The 21,444-nt window shown below is 41.5% G+C and overlaps 1 protein-coding gene across 1 annotated transcript in view; it reads left to right on the forward strand.

The window, feature by feature from the left end:
* Positions 1 to 2,021: 2,021 nt before the first annotated feature.
* The window catches only part of LOC126470337 (UDP-xylose and UDP-N-acetylglucosamine transporter), a 32,659-nt gene continuing 13,236 nt past the window's right edge, over positions 2,022 to 21,444 (forward strand). The window contains exons 1-5 of the mRNA XM_050098126.1: positions 2,022 to 2,227; positions 4,330 to 4,443; positions 7,779 to 7,881; positions 8,146 to 8,277; positions 20,052 to 20,127. Of these exons, the coding sequence (XP_049954083.1) occupies positions 2,151 to 2,227; positions 4,330 to 4,443; positions 7,779 to 7,881; positions 8,146 to 8,277; positions 20,052 to 20,127 (502 nt within the window). The 5' untranslated portion in view covers positions 2,022 to 2,150. The remainder of the gene's footprint in view (positions 2,228 to 4,329; positions 4,444 to 7,778; positions 7,882 to 8,145; positions 8,278 to 20,051; positions 20,128 to 21,444) is intronic.

The raw sequence follows: 21,444 nt of genomic DNA on the forward strand, positions 1-21,444 counted from the left end.
GAATGGATATCACTTTCTACAAAAACTGTGAACTTAACTCGAGACCTTTGCCCTTCACAGGCAAGCGCTCTACCATCTGAGCTACCTGAGTACAATTCACAATCTATCCTCAGAGTTTTACTTCCGCCAGTACCTCATCTCCTATCTTCCAAACTCACGGCGGAAGTAAAGCTGTTAAGATGGCCCAGGAATTGTGCTCAGTAGGTCAGATTCTAGAGCACTTTCCCATGAAAGGCAAAAGTCCCAAGTTCGTGCATGTCTGGCTCAGAGCTTTAATCTGACAGGAAGTTTCATACCAGTGCACATGTCACTGCAAAGTGAAAAATTCATTCAGAAATTACTTTTTATGTTTCACAATTACCCACAATCACATGAAATAAACAAAATGCGTGCTAAATTTCTTACACTGATATAACTGTATTTGCTACAAATCTTACAATGGAGGAATTATTGAATTTAATGTAGTAATACCTATAATTCTTGTCTTATTGGTGGTGGGTCTCACCACAATACATCTACCTTTTGCCTATATACTTGCACCACATAACAGGCATATTCCATTCTAGACAAGTGTGTTACAGTACATCCAGTGCTCTTCACATCTAAATGCATAAGAAAAAACAATTAAGCACATTTACGTGAGCGTATTCCACGTATCGAAGTCCTTAGTTGAAATTCATTTCGCAGTTGTGCTGCAACAAAACAGAATCTTACACTCATATTACTTCAACTATTCCGTATTGTCCTGCTGAAAACCTGTTCCTCAGATAATTTTGTATATCCTTGATATTTCATAACTTATTATTTCTGATTATCATAAGCAGTTCAGTAATTACATATAATTTTAAGCAGAGAGTTTGTTTAAAGTCGGCTAACTCTTGACAGAACAGAACAAGATTGCCCAGAATAATTTGTCAGTGTCAAGATTTATCGACAAGAAAGTGGTTGGCGAGGTGTGACGGGGTTGGGAAAGTGGAGGGTGGTAACTGAGTCTGGTAATATCAGAAGTTAACCCCCTCTCGTCGAGCCTACTAACATTAGAGTAGTGAATTTTGTGTTTTTGTATCTTCTAAGCATTTGATTTAATTATTAATTGATTTGTTTTCGTGACACATTTAAAATTATCCATAACGCCTTGAATATTTTCCGATGAATGTTCTTCCACAAAAGGCCAGGTAAATGAAAGCAAAAAACTATTTGGGTTTTCACAATACCTGAAAAAAGAAAAAAGTTTAGACTGTGCACAAATAAGCATATAAATTGATGAAACAATTTTGACTAATAACCACCTCTCGACAGTGAAAATTCAGCACTATTCAAGGAGAAAAATATAGTTTTTTGCGTTTTTTTTACTTAGAAAGAAAAAATACAATTAATAAGGTAAAAAGGCTCTATGTATTGTCCTCTAAACGTTGTTTAATGTGTTCATAAGTAAATATTTTCTCTGGCAAACAAATGTAGATGTTTTGAAATGTGTGTACGGCACTTTTCCTGTAGCTTCACTTCTCAGCAGTGTACCCGACAAACTTTGTCAAGAATATGTAGCCATTAATGAACTGTGTCATGGCTAGTTCCTTAATCCTGATCTATGTTCTGATATTTTTGTTATCTCAGATAGTATATTATAACCTCACTTTTACCATTCGGTATTGGGCTAAGGAAAGTGATGTTGTGTTGACGTTTCGTCTATTTTGAACACACCGGCATTTTACAGCAACTTCGCTCGCTGTTCCTTCACTCTCTGTTAACGTACTGTGTGAATCACCCATTAAGAACCATTAATTCAAGTCATCAGTATTATTTATAAATCCATAAACATTAAAGACAAAAATCAACGATATCACAAGTATCTCTTAGCAAATGAATACAGGCCTACAGGGTAAGAATATGTGGGTTCTGATGTGAACAATAGAATTCTTACTTTGTTTGCACAAACATGTAATGTATGACCAAGTCTAATGTTAGACTGTGTGATTGTTAGTACTGACATCTTTGGCATGAATTACGCAACAGAAGGCAATGGGTATAGACACTATGGTTCAGCTGTGTTTAAACTAGTCGTGGCGTGTGTGTTCTGCTGTGTGGAGTTTTGGTGTGTAGATGTGACGTGTGGTACTTAACGTGTGCGTGTTTTGGCACTAAGATTGAAGATGAAAGCCGCACTCGCAATTTTGTTTGTATTTATTGGTTGCTGTAGCAACGTCGTGTTTTTGGAGCTTCTTATTAAGTAAGCATAATCACATTACAGTTTGTAAGGGATGATTAGCTTTCATAAAACGTTGTAAATAAGCTTTGACATTATAGAAAAATTGGTTGCTGTTATCTTGGGGTAACCTGTTTGTACAAATCAAAAATACTTTCCAGTAACCCTACTGTCCCCGGCACTTTGATGATGGTTATGCTGCTGAGAGCATTTTCATAGCCCGCGAATCTTCTATTGGTTGTAGTTTTGTAATTAATTTCTAATTTGGTGGAGGACAACGTAACTCTAAAGACAGTTCTGTGATATACTCTACGAACTGATTCACATTTAATAAAACAAGTTTTATCAAAGGTGATTACTATTTTCATTTGTCCCGATTCTTTTCCTTGTATCGTTGATTTCAAAATTGAAATGAAGCTACCTCCGTCCACCCGTGTCCACCTCAAAAAATCTGTGATTTAGTAGTATCTGTCACATATTTCTTATCAACTTAGGCACTGACATTTAATTGCATATACCTCACGTAAAAAGAAACAATCTGAGTATTGGGAAAGCATATCTGTGGGGTTACAAAAGGCAATTATGTTAAAAGATATAGAGTAATGCTATATTTATGTATGAGTGCAGTTGCTATTGTTTGGCCTTGAGAAAGTTGTGGCACCTGTAAAACATTAATTTGAGGGAACAGTGCCTGTATGAACAATTTCATCATCAAAGGTTTATACATAACTTTCTTAGCACTGCACCAATTTTCAGATGACGATTTGTGATGTACCTTTCAGTTGGCCTGTCTGACAGTTGTCTCATAGAAGTTTGCCTCTATTCATGTTGTTGATATCACAAATAGCATTAAGATTGCATTGGTTGATTCCACTTCTCTCTTTGTGAAATAACTGCCCTATTTTGAACACGTAATTAAAACCTCAAGAATTAAGAAAGAGAAACCTGCCTTTACTGCATTTCTAGCTTTAGAGAAGGGTTTTGACAATTCTTTAAAACGGAGCATGAGTAAAATGTTGTTTACAATTGTTACAGACCCTAGACAGCAGTTATAAGAAGTAAAGTTCATGAAAGGTGAGCAGAAGGTGAAAAGGCAGTGAAACAGTGTTGTAGTCTATCTGTGAAGGGAGGAATCTGCAAATGGGATTAACATTCAGGGAGCACAATTAAATACTTTGATGTTTGCCAGTGACATTGTAATTTTGTTAGAGGTGCAAAGGACTTGGAAGAGCAGGTAAATAGAACGGATAGACTGTTGGGTGCAAACAGCATGTAATATGAATATTATGAAAAACAAAGCAAGGGTAACAGCATGTAGTAAAATTAAATCAGCTGCTGCTGAGGGAATTATGTTAGGAAGGACACCAATCAAAGTAGTAGGTAAGTTTTGTTATTTTTGCAGTAAAGTAACTTATGATGCTATAAAATAGCAAGAAATACATTTCTAAAAAAGAGGAGTTTGCTAACATCAAACATAAATTTAAGTGTTAGAAAGTCTTTTCTGAAGATATTTGTGTTGAATGTAGCCTTCAGTGGAAGCTTGTGGACAATAAACAATTCAAACAAAAAGAAAATGAAACTTTTGAAATGTGTTACAGAAGAATATGAAAGATTAGATGGGTAGGTTGCATTACTGATGTGGAGGTTGTGAACCAAATTTGGGAGAAGAGAAACTTGATACACAACCTGACTCAAATAAGGGATTGATTGGTGGGTCACATCCTGAGGCATCAAGGAATAGGCAGTAGTAAATTTGGTAATAGAAGCAAGTGTCGGGGTTAAAAATTGTAGGGGGAGACTAATGCTTGACTACAACAAGCAGGTTCAAGTAGATGGAGGTTTCAGCAGTTGTGTAGAGATGCAAAGTCTTGCGCGGGATGTACTAGCTTGTAGTGCTGCACCAAATTAGGCTTGTGACTGAAGGTCACAACAATATTCTTGATAATTTATTTTCTAAGTAACATCTCTGCCAATATAGATCCATAACTGTTCAATATCATTCTGCTATATCAATGTTCAAATTTTTCATTTGTCTTAAAAATGTTGTGATCAGACAGCTTTAATAGATTTTTAATGGTAGCAACTGGAATGCATATATATGACTCTTCGTTTTACTTATTTTTCAGGGAGGATCCAAGTTCTGGGAATATAATTACATTTTCTCAGTTCTTATTTATTGCTCTAGAAGGTTTTATATTTACATCAAGATGTGGTACAAAGAAGCCAAGTATTGGTTTAAAGTAAGTGAATAATGTATTGTAGTTTACTAGATGTGTGTTTAAACCTGTCTCCTGTAATTGATGTATGCATAAACCTACTGGTAATATACACCAAAATGCTCCTTGTAGTTCTCTATATAAATGTGTTCTTTAATTAAGGTATCAATTTTACCTATTCAGAAAGAAGAAATTCCTTCTTATGACATAGACACTTGGTAGTTTTCCACATATATGGCAATGTGGATAGCTGGCAGTCATGCTTTCAGATCTTTCCTGTTGACATTTATGTAATGGAAGAGATGAAAGCAAGGTCCAGGTCCAGCACCATACTCTAGACAACATTGAACACAATCACACAACATTAGGGTCGACCGAAGCGTCCGATCCCACCCATCAGCTTTGACCCGTGACGTAAGGCTGTTGTGGTGTGTGACGTCACGACGACGCGGAATTTAGTTTGAGAGTGGCATGTTTGTAGGTGTCGTTTTGATGCGATCGGAGGTGCTCTCTGGTGGTGTGTTAGGTGATGTTTTTGGTTTAGTTTGCGAGTGTGGCGCCGTGTGTGAATTTTGGTAAATTGCTTTTTTTTTACGTCTCTGGTAGGTATGGATATGACTGACAGGGTCAACAGTTTTCGGTTGTCGGCTATGGTGGGGGACAGTGCGTTGTCTCTAATAAAATTTCTTCAACTATTCAAATTTTTGGATGAAGTCGTGAAGTGTTCAGTATGCTGTGAAGAAATGAGGCTTACTTAAAGTTCCGGCGTCTCGGACCAGGCACGGCTGTATGTGGAGATGTTGTAAGAATAACAGGGCAAGAGAAGTGTTCGATCCCAATGTGTGGCTGTATCGGGAGATGTTTTTGAGCTATATAGGTCAAGGGAAGTGTTAGGCCCTAATTTATGGGATAGGGAGCTGCTGTTGAGCTATATAGGTCAAGGGAAGTGTCCGATTCCAGATGATATTGTGTTTAGTGGTATTTGGGGAGTTCTGTGATGCCGTTTTTTTTTTTTCGTCGTTTTGCGTGGTTTCGTATGGGGGTGGGTGTCTAAATTTGTTTATATTTAGTTTGCCCCCAGCCAAAACCCCCCTATTTCCCACGCTTGTCCCGTTAGTGTCATTAGGCTTTTTGTGGAATGTGTGTATGGTTGTTTTTCGATTTATTTTTGTCCAGATAATGTGTACGTAACAACTTTATATGCGCAATATTCGAATCGTGGTTTATGATCGTTTCCACCATATTTGTGACGTCATGGGCCAAAGCAGACGGGTGGGATCGGACGCTTCCGTATTTCCCAACATTATAACCATCATAACCAGTTTTGGCCATCATTATCATGGAAACTTAATTTGACAAATGCCACATAGGATTGTAAGGTGGCATAAACTGCTGCTATAGGGACTAAATTTTTCCACACAGATTGTCAAATCCTACAGGTACTTAATCAGCTCCAGATCTGCTGCTGCTGATAGGTTTAAGAATACTAAACACCTAGGGTCATAAGTCTCCTGTTAATGCCCTCCCCACCCCCCTCCCCCCTTTCCAGTGTGAAATAGATGTACTCATATCTCTGTTTCTAGAATAAATTCTATGTGCAAGTGTGAGAATAAAACTCCCTTGCATATTGAAACTGTGTGTCAGTCTGGGACTCGAACATGGGACCTTTGTCTTTCACAGGTAAGTGCCCTGGAACATTCTCCCAGACTGTGGCGAAACCATGTCTCCACAATATCTTTTCCTCCAGGAGTGCTAGTCCTGCAAGTTATGGAAGAGAACTGTGAAATTTGGAAGGTAGTAGATGAGGTACTGTCAAAAGTAAAAGTAAATATGTGAGGAGGGTTTGGGAGTCATGCTTGCGTAGCTCAGTTGGTAGAGCACTTGCCTGCAAAAGCAAATGTCCCGCAGTTGAGCCCTGGCACACAATTTTAATGTGCCAGAAAGTTTCACATCAGTGCACACTCAGCTGCAGAGTGAAAATTCATTCTGGAAAGTGTGAGAACATTTTCTAAATGTTTGTGTAGCATGTACCAGAGGCAGGATGTGGGTACCATCCTGATATTCACCTCCTGGCACGTGGGAAACTGCCTAAAAAGCACATCCAGGCTGGCCAGTTCACCAACCCTCATCATTAATCTGCGAAGTGGATTCAAATCAGGTCAGACTCACCTCCACATGTCATGCAAGTGGTGCATTAATGCACCCTGCTAACCATACAGGTAGCTCTAGAGCCCTTTGCTCTATTGAACAGTTTTAGTTGATTTACTAATTTGTGATCACTAATCTCAGTAAATGCCATTTCAGTGTTCATGCACTGATTAAATGAGGAACCTTATGAAAATAATTTTAGGAGACCGAATTTAAGATTTTTGTTTTCTATGTGTTTTCTATTTTGGTACCAAATTGCACACTGAGGAGGTGAATAGATGATTTTAATCCATTTTTTGGCTGTTTTTGAGACCAAAACTTCTTGGGATTTTTTTATTAGAATTGCTCTTCTTACACTTCTTATGCGATCAACTTTTGTTTGCCAAAAAGACTTTGACTTTGATTAAATCTGTGATTACATTCTTTGTTTTTGTAGAAACTTTCTAACACCCTTGTTGAGCCAATGTGTGTGTTTCCCAACATTAGCTCAGTACGTACTGATCTGAAATGTATAGTACAATCCTTTTGAATTTCATCCATTTGTGCTCCACACTTCCATCCCCAGAGCTGAATATTATATGTTGACTGCTCAGGTACTCTGCAATTTGTTTCCTGTTCTCCTTACTTAGCAAAAATGTTTTCCTACCTGTCTTAACTTGTCTTGTGACGGTTTGTCATCAATGCTACAATGGCTTTGTGCCAACTGATACACTCTTCCAGTTAATTGATTCAAAAGTGTGGATCTGTTTATTGATTGGGGGTTAAAAATATTTCCCTTACAGGTTTGTTCTTTGTTGCTTGAAGTATTCTTCACAATAGTGTATTCAGAATAATCTCACATGAATCACTGCCTCTGGTACCACTTTTAATCACACGACTCCCATTTTGTGGCTGGTTAATTGAAGTCTCTCCCTATTAAAACAGTATGATCAGAAACTTACCTGTGATTCATTAGTTTTTCAGAGCCTTAAGAGTGATCATCCTGTAAGATCACTTTTGGAAGATAGAATAGAATACATTGTCACACATAGTAGATTGAAAGGTATGAGTATTCTGTGGTATTGTATGTGGCAACATCATGTACAGAAATCACTAGTGTGTGTAATGTTACCATTTGTATAGCAGTTGGTGTTTGTGATTTTAGTCTTGGTTTACTTTTCTAAGTGTTAGGGTACCTTAGATTTTCTAATTTCTTTGTTTTTTTGTTTCAGAGATTACAGTATTCTAGTTGCAATGTTTTTCATTGCCAACCTCTGCAACAACTATGCGTTTAATTTCAACATTCCCATGCCTTTGCACATGATATTTAGAGCTGTAAGTAAAGACAGACCTTAGCTTTAGTTTTAATATTTTGTTGCAATATTCCAGTTAATTAAATGCTGAAATAAAAAAAATCCATCATTTTTAATATACTTATTAAAATTAAATTTGCGTTCTCCTCAAATTTCTCTTCTGTGAAGATTCAATGATGATTATATTCATAATTCATTAATGTCACTGTTTGATTTTTCCTTCCTAGTAATTACTGTTACATTCATGCATGGATTCTTATATAGTTTTTTTTTTTTCATATTACAGGGCTCTCTGATAGCAAACATGATTATGGGAATTATAATTTTGAAGAAAAAATACACATTTTCAAAATATCTGTCGGTCTTCATGATTACGTTTGGAATAGTTATGTGCACAGTGGTTTCTGGTAAAGAAGTGGTAAGTTTCATCCTGTTGTACAGATAAATGTTTATGTATATATTCTGCTGTTTTAAGTAATTTTTTTGCAGAAAGTTATAGCCACACATTTTTCATTGGGGATAATAAAATAGGTAACAGTTGTTTATATTACAAAAGAACCCATTGTTGTGATAATGTGCAGAGTTTAAATTAAATTAATGATTTGTGCATCTTTGGATAAGAAATTCTTAGCATGGCCAAAAGATTTCCTGCTGAATGCAATGCTATTGTTCACTGGTAGATTACTTCACCATATACTACGTAGATTTTTTTTTTCTGTTCTTCATGCTGGGTTTGTTTAGAACAGTAATTCCCAGGTTATTTTACCTTACTAGGAGCATTCATCATCTTTTGTTGTTTCATTTTGTAATTGTTACTCCAAAACAGCTGTATCAAGGAACTACTTTCCTTTAGGTATTCAGTTTTCATCTGTCTTCCTATACTACTTCATTATTTTGTGTCGCTCAGTACTTTATCTGTGTAGTGTTTTCTCTAATCAACTCCTTCAGTGTTTTAACTGCATTATGATGTTTTTCTGTCACCGATTGATGTCTTGTATTTTATTATGTGTAGTTCATCCAGCGCATTAGTTTCTGAAAAGTAATTGATATTAAGACACACACAACCCCCTCCTCTCTCTGTCAAAAAGTAAGCAACAGTTTAAAAAAATTGAGCTGTGCAGCAGCCAGAAGACACATGGAATAATGTTTAGGGAGTAGTATGCATACCAGATAAGCAGAATTTTATTGATTATTCTTGGGCACTGGACTGTGGTAGGCTTGTTTTGCACAACTTAAGAATTAGTTATACATTATCAGAGACAAGAGCTTCAGCAGGAGTGCCGCAGGAAAGTGTGATGGGACCATTCTTGTTCTCAGTACAGAGCATGAGTAATTGTACTTTCACTATGTTAGCCACTTTAGACGGAAAACTATTTACCATTTGGGTACACAGCTTTATGGGAATGATGTCCAGACTCACTGCTAGATTTGCTTTGTTAGTATTGTTAGTGTCAAGATGTGCCTTTAGGCACTGGTACTACTGTGGGGAGATTGGGTTAAAACACAAGATGTCGGTCAACATCGGTCTGGACAAGGTGAGCAGAGCTTTACTCATAAAGCTGTTTTATCAGACTGCCACTTTTCACAAATATTGGTGCATTAAAGGAATACAGAAAGGTCTTCTTTTTGCAGCGGAGTTGAAGAATGCTATTCAGAAGTGTGAATTAATTGGTGGTTAGGAAATTGCCCCTGAAAGAGGCAGTCAGCCAACAGTGCCATGAATTGTTGAAAAAGTCACTGTTGCCATGGCTGAGAATGCTGGGCGTAACAAGCGATCTTCAAGCTGTGCATTAGCTTTGTCCTGACAGCTGAACATTCTGTGGTCCACCATTCTAAAAGTGCTGGAAACAGTTGTGAAATGTTATCCATACAAACTTCTCATTACTCGCCAACCTTTGCCACGTGACAGACATTCCAGAAGACTCTGAAGTTGAAGTTGATGATGTGTGGCTTTGGAAAATTTTGGGAAGTGATGAAGCACATACTATTCTCACTGGGGTAGAGCACACACAATTGTCTTATTGGGGGATCGTCACTGCCCATGAACGTTCGTGAAGTTCTTCTGCATAGGGATGTATCACTGTGTGGTGTCCTTCTGCGGGTCTGGGAGTTAGAATAGGCCCAAGGTATCCCTGCCTGTCATAAGAGACGACTAAAAGGAGTCTCACACTTTTGGACCCTATAACTTTAGGTCCCAGTTTATGGTTTGACCTGCCACTTTCCAAATTCTACAGAAGTGCGGGCCATATGGGTAGGACACCTTGCGTGGTGCTCGAGTTATCCACAGTGCCCTTAGATTCAATCTTCTGAACCCCTTGTCATTGCTTTGCATCTCCACCTGCAATTCAACTATTTGGGCAAGGACACTTTCTGGGGTATGTCATCTTCCGTTGTCTCCTGTCCTCTTTCGCCCCCATGACAGTATTGTATTTCTCTGTGCCCAATATCCAGCACAGTAGCCAGTCTGTTGTGGTGGGGCTTTCATGTACCTATTTGGTGGTAGCCCCCTGACAACACAGGGATCGCACTGCTGATGCCTGAGCTGTAAACTCCCCATGTATGCCAAAGAGTAGATGCCTGTCTTCCTGGGGCATCAAGAATCTCGGCAATAGCCATCACCCAAGGTAGCCTTTGCTGTGGTTGCGAGGCGCCCGTGGGGAGAGCCCCTGATCAGAGTGGGTGGCATCAGGGCAGATGACCCGTAATGAAGCAGAGTAAGTCATCTCTTGCTGGTGACTGTACGACGCCAGTAGCCTCTAAGAAGGGCAACATCGAGTACAATGCTGACAGATATGACCCTAACTCTTTTCCCTCCTTCACTACACCATGGGACGAATGTAGGGCTACAGAATGATGAGAGCCGTATTCACCTCGGTATTTAGTCTGTAGTAGAATGGACGGGGACTCCTTTCTACCTATGAAGCCTCAATTTTTTGTTGAACATCTTGAGGATAAGTTTGGGGAAGTGACAGCACTGTCGAAAATGAGAAGCAGTGCCATCTGGATCCAGACAGCATCCCCAGTCCAATCCTGGGCGTGACTCGCTTGTGACCGGCTGGGTGATATTCCTGTTTCCGTCACTCCCCATACATACATGGTCCAGGGGATTATTTTCCATTGCTACCTCCTCTTGCAGTCTGATGACGAGCTCTGTGCCAATCTAGAACGGCAGGGTGTTCATTTCATCCAGCGCCTTTACAGGGGACCCAAAGACAACGGGGTTGCTACTGGTGCCTTCATCTTGGCCTTTGGGGGTGATTCATTGCCTGAAAGCTCAAGGTGATGGTTTACCGCTGTGACGTTAAACTGTACGTCCCTCCCCCTATGCTGTGCTTTAAGTGCTGGAAATTCAGGCACATACCTTTTTGCTGCACTTCCAGTGCCACATGTCTAGACTGCAGACATACACTGCATCCAGATGCTCCCAGTGCTCCTCCTCCCACTTGTACCAATTGCGGGGAGCAGCACTCCCTCTGCTCGCCGGACTGCACAGTACTCCAAAAGGAGTGGAAAATCATGGAGTACAAGACCCTGGACTGGTTGACTTACCCGATTGCACCCCTTTCGGTTGATGTCCACATACGCTGCAGCTACATTACCATCACCATTACAAGTACCAGTCATACCACTCTCTGTGCCACGAGCAGTGGGCACCCCAGGCCTACAGAATACATCTGCCCCTTGGTGGTAAGGGGAAAATCTCCTTCCGTTGCTCCCAGAGTACTTCAGGAGCAAGGCCTCCCCCCCTGCCCCCCACCCCCCACCCCCCACCAAACGAAGGGGACATAAGTCCCCCCCCCCCCCCCCCCCCGCAGTAGCCGGAGAAGCAACAGAAAGCAGCAGCCTCTTCTGTCTCCTCTCGTGCGGAAGGGGTCCCTGGGGACCCTCTCTCCCAAGGTCCACTAGTGCCACAGCAGACACTTGCCAGTGGCTAAAGGAGCCAAAAGCTGCTGGACAAAGAGCTTCATGGTCTTCCTCCATGCCTGAAGCTACTTCAGAGAAGTCCTCCCAGCAAGCCCCTAAAGGGAAGCAAGAGCGCAAGCAAACAAAGAAATCTGCTAAGAAAAAGGACCCTCCAGTGGCCCCAGCATCACCGCTCCCTGCCAGTTCTGCAATTGTGCATGAGGTGGAGATCTCAGCATCCCCTGAGGACCTGGTTCTCACTGATGTCTCATCCACAATAGGTGTGGATACACACACTCAATCGGTGGCAGGAGGTGACCCTGAGGTGTAACCTGACTACTTACATGCTTCATGCCTTCCCAGCCTCACGATAACGTCATCATCCAGAGGAATTGCTGCGGTTTTTTACACCACCTGGCTGAGCTACGGCAACTGATAAGCTTTACACCTCCTTTCTGCATTGCCCTCCAGGAAACCTGGTTCCCGGCAATGTGGACCCCTTGCCCTTTGCAGCTGTAGGGGATATTACAAGAACTGTAGCGACTGTAATAGGGTGTCAGGTGGGGTTTGTGTCTATGTCCTGAACTCAGTATGCAGTGAACCTTTGCCCCTTCAAACCCCTCTTGAAGCTGTGGCTATTAGGATAAGGACGATGCAGAAATAACTGTCTGCAATGTATATCTTCCTCCAGATGGTGCAGTACCCCTGAATGCATTGGCTGCACTGATTCAACAACTCCCTAAACCTTTCTTACTTCTGGGAGATTTTAATGCCCATAACCCCTTGAGGGGTGGCACTGTGCTTACTGCTCGAGGTAGAGACGTTGAAACTTTCCTGTCTCAACTCAACCTCTGCCTCTTAAATACTGGGACCCCCAAACATTTCAGTATGGCTCATTGCACTTACTCAGCCATTGATTTATCCCTCTGCTGCCCAGGACTTCTCCCATCCGTCCACTGGAGAGCCCACGATGACTTGCATGGTAGTGACCACTTTCCCATCTTCCTGTCACTCCCCCAGCACCATTCCCCTGGACGTCTACCAAGATGGGCTTTAGACAAGAGAGACTGGGAAGCTTTCACCTCTGCTGTCACCATTGAATCTCCCCCACATGGTACCATCGATGTGGCAGTTGAGCAGGTCACTAGGACAATCATTTCTGCGGCGGAAAACACGATCTCTTGTTCTGTAGGGTGCCACTGGCCAAAGTCAGTACCTTGGTGCTCGCCTGAAATTGCGGAGGCCATTAAGGAGCATCGGCAAGCTCTACAGTGACATAAGTGGCACCCTTCCCTAGAGCACCCAATAGCTTTTAAATGGCTCCAGGCCCAGGTTCACCAGCTTATAAAAAGACAGAAACAGGCATGTTGGGAGAGGTACGTCTCAACCATTGGGTGTCATACATCACGTTCCACAGTCTGGACAAAGATCAGATGTGTTTGTAAGTACCTGACTCCATGTGTGTTACTGGCATTGATATCAATGGAATGTTATCTACAGACGCAAAAGCAATTGCCAAGCACTATGCTCGGGCCTCTGCGTCAGAGAATTACCCCCAGCATTTCGCACCCTCAAGTAGCGGATGGAAGGGAAAGCCCTCTTGTTTACCGACCATTGCAGTGAATCCAGTAATGCTCCATTTACAGAGTGGGAGCTCCTCAGCGTCCTTGCACGCTGCCCTGACACAGCTCCTGGGCCAGATCGGATCCAGAGCCAAATGATCAGACATCTCTCGTCCAACTGCAAGTGACATCTCCTCGTCATCTTCAACCAGATCTGGTGCGATGGCATCTTTCCAGCGCAGTGGTGGGAGAGCACCATCATTACAGTGCTCAAACCCAGTAAAAACTTGCTTGATATGGATAGCTATCGCACCATCAGCCTCACCAACATTCTTTGTAAGCTGTTAGAATGTATGGTAAGTCAGCAGTTGTTTGGTCCTGGAGTCACATGGCCTACTGGCTCCATGCCAGGGCAGTTTCTGCCAGGGTTGCTCTACTGTTTATAATCTAGTTTCCCTTGAGTCTGCCATCCAAACAGCCTTTTCCAGACGCCAACACCTGGTTGCCGTCTATTTTGATTTACGAAAAGCCTACGACACAACCTGGAGACATCATATCCTTGCTATGTTATATGAGTGGGGTCTCAAGGGCCCGCTCCTGATTTTTACCTAGAATTTCCCATCACTCCTTACTTTCCGTGTCCAAGTTGGTGCCTCCCATAGTTCCCCCCCCATACCCAGGAGAATGGGGACCCACAGGGCTCTGTATTGAGTGTACGTCTATTTTTAGTGGCCATTAACGGTGTAGCAGCAGCTGTTGGGCTGTCAGTCTCACCTCCTCTGTATGCAGACGACTTCTGCATTTCGTACAGGTCCTCCAGTATTGCTGTTGCTGAGCGGCGCCTATAGGGAGCCATCTGCTACAAGGCGCAGTAATGGGCTCTGGCCTACGGCTTCCAGTTTTCAGTCGTGAAGTCATGTGTCATGCATTTCTGTCGGCGTCATACCGTCCATCCAGAACCAGAACTTTACCTTAATGACAATCCACTACAGTGAGTGGAGACATATCAATTCTTAGAATTGGTTTTCGATACCTGATTGAAATGGCTTCCTCATCTTCGTCAGCGGAAGTGCTGGCAGCACCTCAGTGCCCTCCACTGCCTGAGCAACACCAACTGGGGTGCAGATGGCTCTACACTGCTAAAGCTCTACACAGCCCTTGTTCAATCTCAGCTTGACTATGCGAATCTGGTTTATGGTTCGGCGGTGCCCTTAGCATTGCATTTACTCAACCCAGTGCACCACTGTGGCGTTCGACTGGCAACAGGAGCTTTTAGGATGAGTCCGGTGACCAGTGTCCTGGTGGGGACCGGAGTCCCTCCATTGAAGGTCAGGTGTGCACAACTGCTCACCAGTTATGTTGCACACATTCATCGTTCTCCTGAATTACTGTCTCCTTTCCCCATCCATGGCGGTTCATCTTCCACATCGGAGGCCCAGGTCAGGGCTTAAGATTGTGGTTTGTGTCCAATCTCTTCTGTATGAAGTGGAGTCCTTGCCTTTACCACCTATACTTGAGGTCCATTCACGTACATCTACGGGGTGTACACCTAGGCTAAAGCTTTGCCTGGACCTTTCACATGGCTCTTGCTGTCACTTCCTCTCGATTCTTGACATGTACTGGCACCATAAAGTGGTTTACACTGATGACTCAATGGCTGAGGGTCATGTTGACTTCGTGTATGTTCATAGAGGACATATTGAACAGCACTCCTTGCCAGATGGCTGCAGTGTTTTCACTGCAGAGCTGACTGCCATTTCTCGTGCTCTTGAGCACATCTGCTCATGCCCTGGCGAGTTGTTTCTTCTCTGTACTGACTTCTTGAGCAGCCTACGAGCTATCGACCAATGCTACCCCCGCCATCCTTTGGTAGTGACCATCTAGGAGTCCATCGATGCCCTGGAATGGTCCAGTCGTTCCATGATGTTTGTGTGGACCCCAGGCCACTTCAGAATCCCAGGAAATGAACTTGCCGACAGGCTGGCCAAACAGGCTATGCGGAAACCGCTTATGGAGATCGGCATCCCTGTAACTGACCTGCCATCATTATTACACCCAAGGTTTTTCAGCTTTGGGATAATCTCAGTGTGCACAACAAACTGTGTGCGCTTAAGGAGACTATGACTGTGAGGGAGACCTCCATGCGGGCCTCTCGCAGGGACTCAGTGGTTCTCTGCCGGCTCCGCATTGGCCACGCTTGGGTGACATGGGGCTACCTCCTATGCCGTGATGACCCACCTCAGTGTCGGTGCGGCGCCTGGCTGACAGTGGCCCTTATTTTAGTGAGCTGTCCTTCTTTGGCTGCCCTGCGACAGACTCTTCAGATACCTGACTCTTTGCCATTAATTTTAGCTGACAACACGTCATAAGATAATTTAGTTTTACCTTTTATACGTGATGCTGGATTTTATCATTCTGTATGTTTTAGTGCATGTCCTTTGTCCCTTTGTGTTTGCCACTCTAATGTTTTTAGGGTGGATGTTTTAATGTGTCTCAGAGTGGCTGGCTTTTCCTTCTTCTGCTCGTGGTCGGCCAGCCACAGTCATCTGCTCTCTTGTTTTTACCCCCTCTACCTGTTTCTTGCTTCTCTCTGTGCAGTTTTCTTTTCCTGTTTTGTCCATAGTAGTGTTGATCGTCCTTCTGTCATTCTTTGGGTTCTTCCATTCTCCTGTTATTGTGCTGTTCGTCTCCTTTCTTTTCTTCTTTCCCTTTTGTAATTATTTTACCGGGAACAAGGGACCAATGACCTCGAAGTTTGGTCCCGTCCCCTCCCCCCCCCCCCTTTAGACAAACAAACCAACCAATCAATCAACCATTTAGCCTTCTCTCTGAGGTCGCTGCCCTCCCTCCGTTTAAACTCTGTCGCACTTTCTTTGCATTTGTTTGTCTTTGTGGTCATCTTTTTCCCTACATGTGTTCAGCTCACCTTGTCTTTTTGGGGTGGACATTTTAATGTGTGGCAGAGTGGCTAGCTCGTACTCTTTTTATTATTGTGATCATCCAGCCCAGACCATATGCTCTATGGTTTTTTAGTACCTTGTTCTACTTTTCCTTGTGGTGTATGTTTCCCCGTTTTTGTTCGTTCCATTCATTTTCTTTTTAGGTGTGTTGTTGGGTGTTTTTGTACCTCGAGCCTTGCTTGCATCAGAAAAAAGGGACTGATGACCCTGTAGTTTGATCCCTTTATACCTCAAACCAACCAACTGTGTGGCATAGTTCATTACTGGTCCATTTTTCTTTGAGGAACTGGGACCTCAAAGACCAAGGACATGCAGTGTGAATGGCAAATGTTACTGTGATCTGCTTTGCCAATGTGTGGTCCCTCCTCTGCAGAAGAGAGGGGCTTTGCACTCAACTGTTTTGATGCGCAATAGAGCTCCACCTTACATAGCCCATGAAGTCTCTCAATTAGTCTGTAACACATTTGGAGAAAACCAAATCATTGACTGATGGTGCCAAACTGTGTGGCCACCAAGATCCCTTACAAAAATTAAAATGTAACCACCCTGTACATAAACAATTTGACAGATTGATGAGCAGCAATCTGTGAATTTTTGATGACACTGTAGTGTACGGGAAAGTGTTGTCATTGAATGACTGTAAGGGATGACTAGGACAGAATTTCTGTTTGGTGTGTTTGAATGGCAGCTAGTTCTAAACATAGAAAAATGTAAGTTGATACAAATGAGTAGGAAAAGCAATTGTGTAGTGTTCGAATATGGCATTTGCAGTGTTCTGCTTGACACAGCCACATCAAGTAAATATTTAGGCGTAACACTACAAAGCAATATGAAATGAAATGAGCACATGAGGTTAGTAATAGGGAAGTGAATGGTCGACTTTGGTCAGTTGGGAGAATTTTAAGAAAGAGTAACTCCTCTGTAAAGGAGACTGCATATAGAACACTATTGCAACCACTTCTTGAGTAGTGCTAAAGTATTTGGGATACCTGCAGGTCAAATTAAAGGAAGACCTCAAAGCAATTCAGAGGCATGCTGCTAGATTTTTTACCAGTAGGTTCATTCAACACAAGAGTATTATGAACTTAAATTGAAATCCATGAAGGGAAGACAACATTCTTTTTGCGAAACACTATTCAGAAAATTTTGAGAAGTGACATTTGTGGCTGACTGCAGAACACTTCGTCTGCCAACAACAGACATTTCACCTAAGGACCATGAAGACTTACTGAGTGAAATTAGGGCTCATATGGAGACATATAGACAGCCCTTTTCCCTTGATGCATTTGTGAGTGAAATAGGAAAGGGAATGACTAGTGAGTGGTACAGGACACCTTCTACCAAGTGCCATTTGGTGGTTTGTGGAGCATGTATGTAGATGTAAAAGTTCAGAGAATGAACTAGGGATACCAGCTTATTGTGGCTGCCAGTCTGTGAAGGTCCAGTTCTGTTCTTCCTTGAATAATTTTGCCACAAAAGTGAAAAATAACAAGCTCTACAATTTCTCTGCTGACTAAATGCCTGTTGTGAATTCACAGTTGTTAGTTAATCACCTGCACTATAGTTTATTGATGGTTCTTTCCACTTATATCTGACCTTATATGAACTAATTCTACAAAAGTTTTGTGTAAACCCCATACCAGTATATGTAAATTGGTTCTAAAAATTGAATAACATAACCAAGAACAGAACTGTAACAAGTTTTGACGGCATATTATAGGCCTTTTGATCTACCAGGTACTGAAGTACCTAAACATTATGAAATCTAGTGTCATAGAGATGAATGATGATGTCACCAATGCATGTAGTGTGATCATTTTGTGATTGTTACTTTTATCAGAACAGAAGAAGACCACAATCATAGTGGAGGGAGAAGCTCATATTGCTCAGTGAGACTCCAGTAGGTCGTAAGTTCCACCTAAATGTTTGTTTCTATCATGTGTTCACCTTGGTGTAACTACTGTTGCAGTCCTTATTGATGATTTCAGATTTATGAGATACAATATATTTAAAGTGGTTAATCAAGCCAATCTGTAATTCTAACATTCTACCATGCTAGTCACACTCAAATTGAGTGTGCCATTCATAATTTCTTAATTCCCATGAGGATACTTCATCATTCTCCTAGTACACTTTACCACAGCAGCATAGTATCGGATCTTGAAAAAATGCTACTCCTTGATATGTAGCTCTTTTCCAGAGTAAATGAGCTGGCATGATGATGCAACACATTGGACTTGAATTTGTGAGAGGCAAGGTTCAAATCCCCATGTAGCAACTGAAATCTGATTTTCCTTGGTTTATGTAATCATTTCATATGAATTCCAGGATGGTTCTTTGAAAAAGACTCTACCAAGTTTCTTTGTCCAATCCAAGCTTGTGATCAGTCTCCAGTGACAGGAGATTAAACCATGAGCTCCCTTCCCTCTTCCCCATGTTAGTAAGTCAGATTTGGGATGCACAGTTGTCTCTCCTATGCGGCAGTGACAGGACAGACTTGAAGTTTTCTTCTTGATGGCCACCCTAATCTTCAATGTAGCGCCATCTTCCTCCTCCTGAATGAATCATTTAAACTGCCAAGTAGTTTTGGTGTATACTTGGACCTCTTTTGACACTTTTTTAAAAATATTTTAATGTTTATTTGTGTAACCTGTGAACAGTGTCGGAAGTCCAGCATATTTGTATTGTAGAGAAATGGTGGAAATGTTAATACCAGTCATGCATTCCTGCAAGTGACTTAAATATTGATAATTCCCTAGTGTTGCTTGTGATATTCCTTGATGAATGTATTCAGCATTGTCACCAGAGGCTCACTATAGACTACCAGTGCTCACAAGAGGAATGGGTACATCGTTTCTGATGACATAAAATGCAGGGTTTTTGCTTTCTTCAAAGATGGTGTATTTTTGTGAGAATGCATTAAGTAGACAAAACAAAAGCTGTATGTCATACTCTGATTAAAGAATATAACTACTATACTAACCTTTTTAGCTTATACAAAGTGCACATGTTGAAGTGATGGGTTTCCAAATGTTTGATGGTAGTATTTTCAAGATATTTTTAATCCTTGTCCAAAGGATCTACAAAATGAAGTCCAAACCATCTGCTCTTAGTAGTGAAACAATAGTAAAAAATAATAGGTGATAATATTTAGCAATATGACATTATCAAATGCAAAATATGTGACTAGCATGTTTACGTATCAATAAATTGAGTACAGTACTTGCAAATTATTGCTACAGGTTGGTAGAACTGACAACAGGAACTTCTCTGTGGAGCTACTAAAGAGCCTTCAGTACACTTTGTTTCCATATTATTGCAGGCATAAAATAGTTAAAAAATATCATGGTTTTGTTTTTCCTGCAACTTTTCCTCATGTAACATGAAAAGAGTGACTGACACAGCCTTGATATTTTAACACTGTGAAGAGCACAAAAAGTTGTGCATCTGATCCACATACCTCACATTACTATTAGTTGCCAGCTGAAATTTGGCCAAAACTTAGCTAGAGCTCACACAACAGTTTGCAGCCCTCCATTGAATACCTCATAAAACCTTGAATCAATAAATAAACATATATATATCTCATTTTGTCCAGCTTAGTTTTATTCGGTAGGTTCTGTAGGGAACATAACTGCAAAATTTCATTCAAGTTATAGATGTACATGTGTTAACTACTGGTTCATTTGGCTTCGAATGACCTGTATGTATTTAATAATATTGTATTCACCTGAAAATATATTCTTATTACTTTTTTTGTTCTTTAGAAAGCAACATATGCTGTAGGTAAAGAGCCAGAAGTACCAGCATCACATTTAGAGGTGTTCTTCTGGTGGACAGTAGGTGAGTACATTTAAAATTGTGAATTCTATTGCCTCTAAAACTGTGTGCCAAATTGTGACCCTCGCCTTTTGAATGTGTTGGTCTGACCAGTGCAGTAGCTACACACAACTCATGGACTCACTTCACAATCTCAGTTCTACCATTATTCCTCACCTGCTTTCCAAAGAAGCTCTCCTGCAGACCTTGCTGGAGTCACTCCTGGAAGAAAGAGTTTAATAATGCCTGTTTAGAATGACATGACACTTCAACTCTGCAGTATAATGTGTATTGTTTTGATTCTCCTTGATGTAGTAACTTTGAGTTTGTGTTGTATCAAAGCCTGAATAGCGTCAGTCAGTAAGAGCATTGATAGGAAAAGATATTCTTCAGTATTTCTTACAATCATTATAAATGCATGCCCCACAACCCACCCCCACATAATCCTAGGTAAAGTCCTACATGTGTCACAAAACTGTTCTTTTCCCAAGTTGTAACATGAGGATTCCATCTAATACATAGTATGTTGTCATTCAAGCCACTACAAAATACAGAGCACCATTTAATATTGAAAGAAACTGTAGAAAACTGTGGTAAGTGCCTAGTCCAGCATCCTTAAAGCGAATGATGGTAAGCATGCAGCTGCTAGCCCAATCTACTTCATAGTACAGAGCTGAGAAATGTTTATCACAACTCCAAATATGTAGTTCCATACTCAAGCCCAGGTCCAAGAAAGTTCAGAATCAATAACAGAATGTTGGCGAAGAAAGGCTTCATAACCAGATACGGTCTGCCAATTCACTGCTGTATTGCTGCCTTTATTTCCTGTAAAATACTAATGGCTCTTTCCATGGTTCACACTAATGTCATACCTTTGCCAGTTCCCACCTTTAGCTGAACTACGGTCTGCCAGTGGTGGTCTCTGTGGGGTGGACCTTCTGTGTGGGCAGAGCTAGTACCTAGGACTTGCAGGGGTCTAAGGATTGTCCACAGCTATCATGTACTGTGTAATTAGGGGCATTGTTGTGAACTTATGCTGGCTCTTCTTCAAAACTGACAGTGGTGGTGATCTACTGTGGTTACCCTGGCCCTGATGTCATCTTATGGGGAGCGTGTGGTCATTAAGTGCTTGCTGTTAGGACTGATTTTGTTGCCATCCAAGTTTCTGTGTGGTGGCACTAAATATGACCAGTGACAACCCCATGTGCCAACCCCCGTGTACAGCACCATGTGCAAGTCCACATCAGTGAGCCTGTGCTGACTTGGCCAAGGGATCTGTTTTCACTGAGGTTTAAAAGTAAGAAGTGAAGCAGTGTGTGAATAATTCTTGTTGTATTCACC

Source organism: Schistocerca serialis, chromosome 3 (genome assembly GCF_023864345.2).
Source record: "Schistocerca serialis cubense isolate TAMUIC-IGC-003099 chromosome 3, iqSchSeri2.2, whole genome shotgun sequence".
Taxonomy (NCBI): domain Eukaryota; kingdom Metazoa; phylum Arthropoda; class Insecta; order Orthoptera; family Acrididae; genus Schistocerca; species Schistocerca serialis.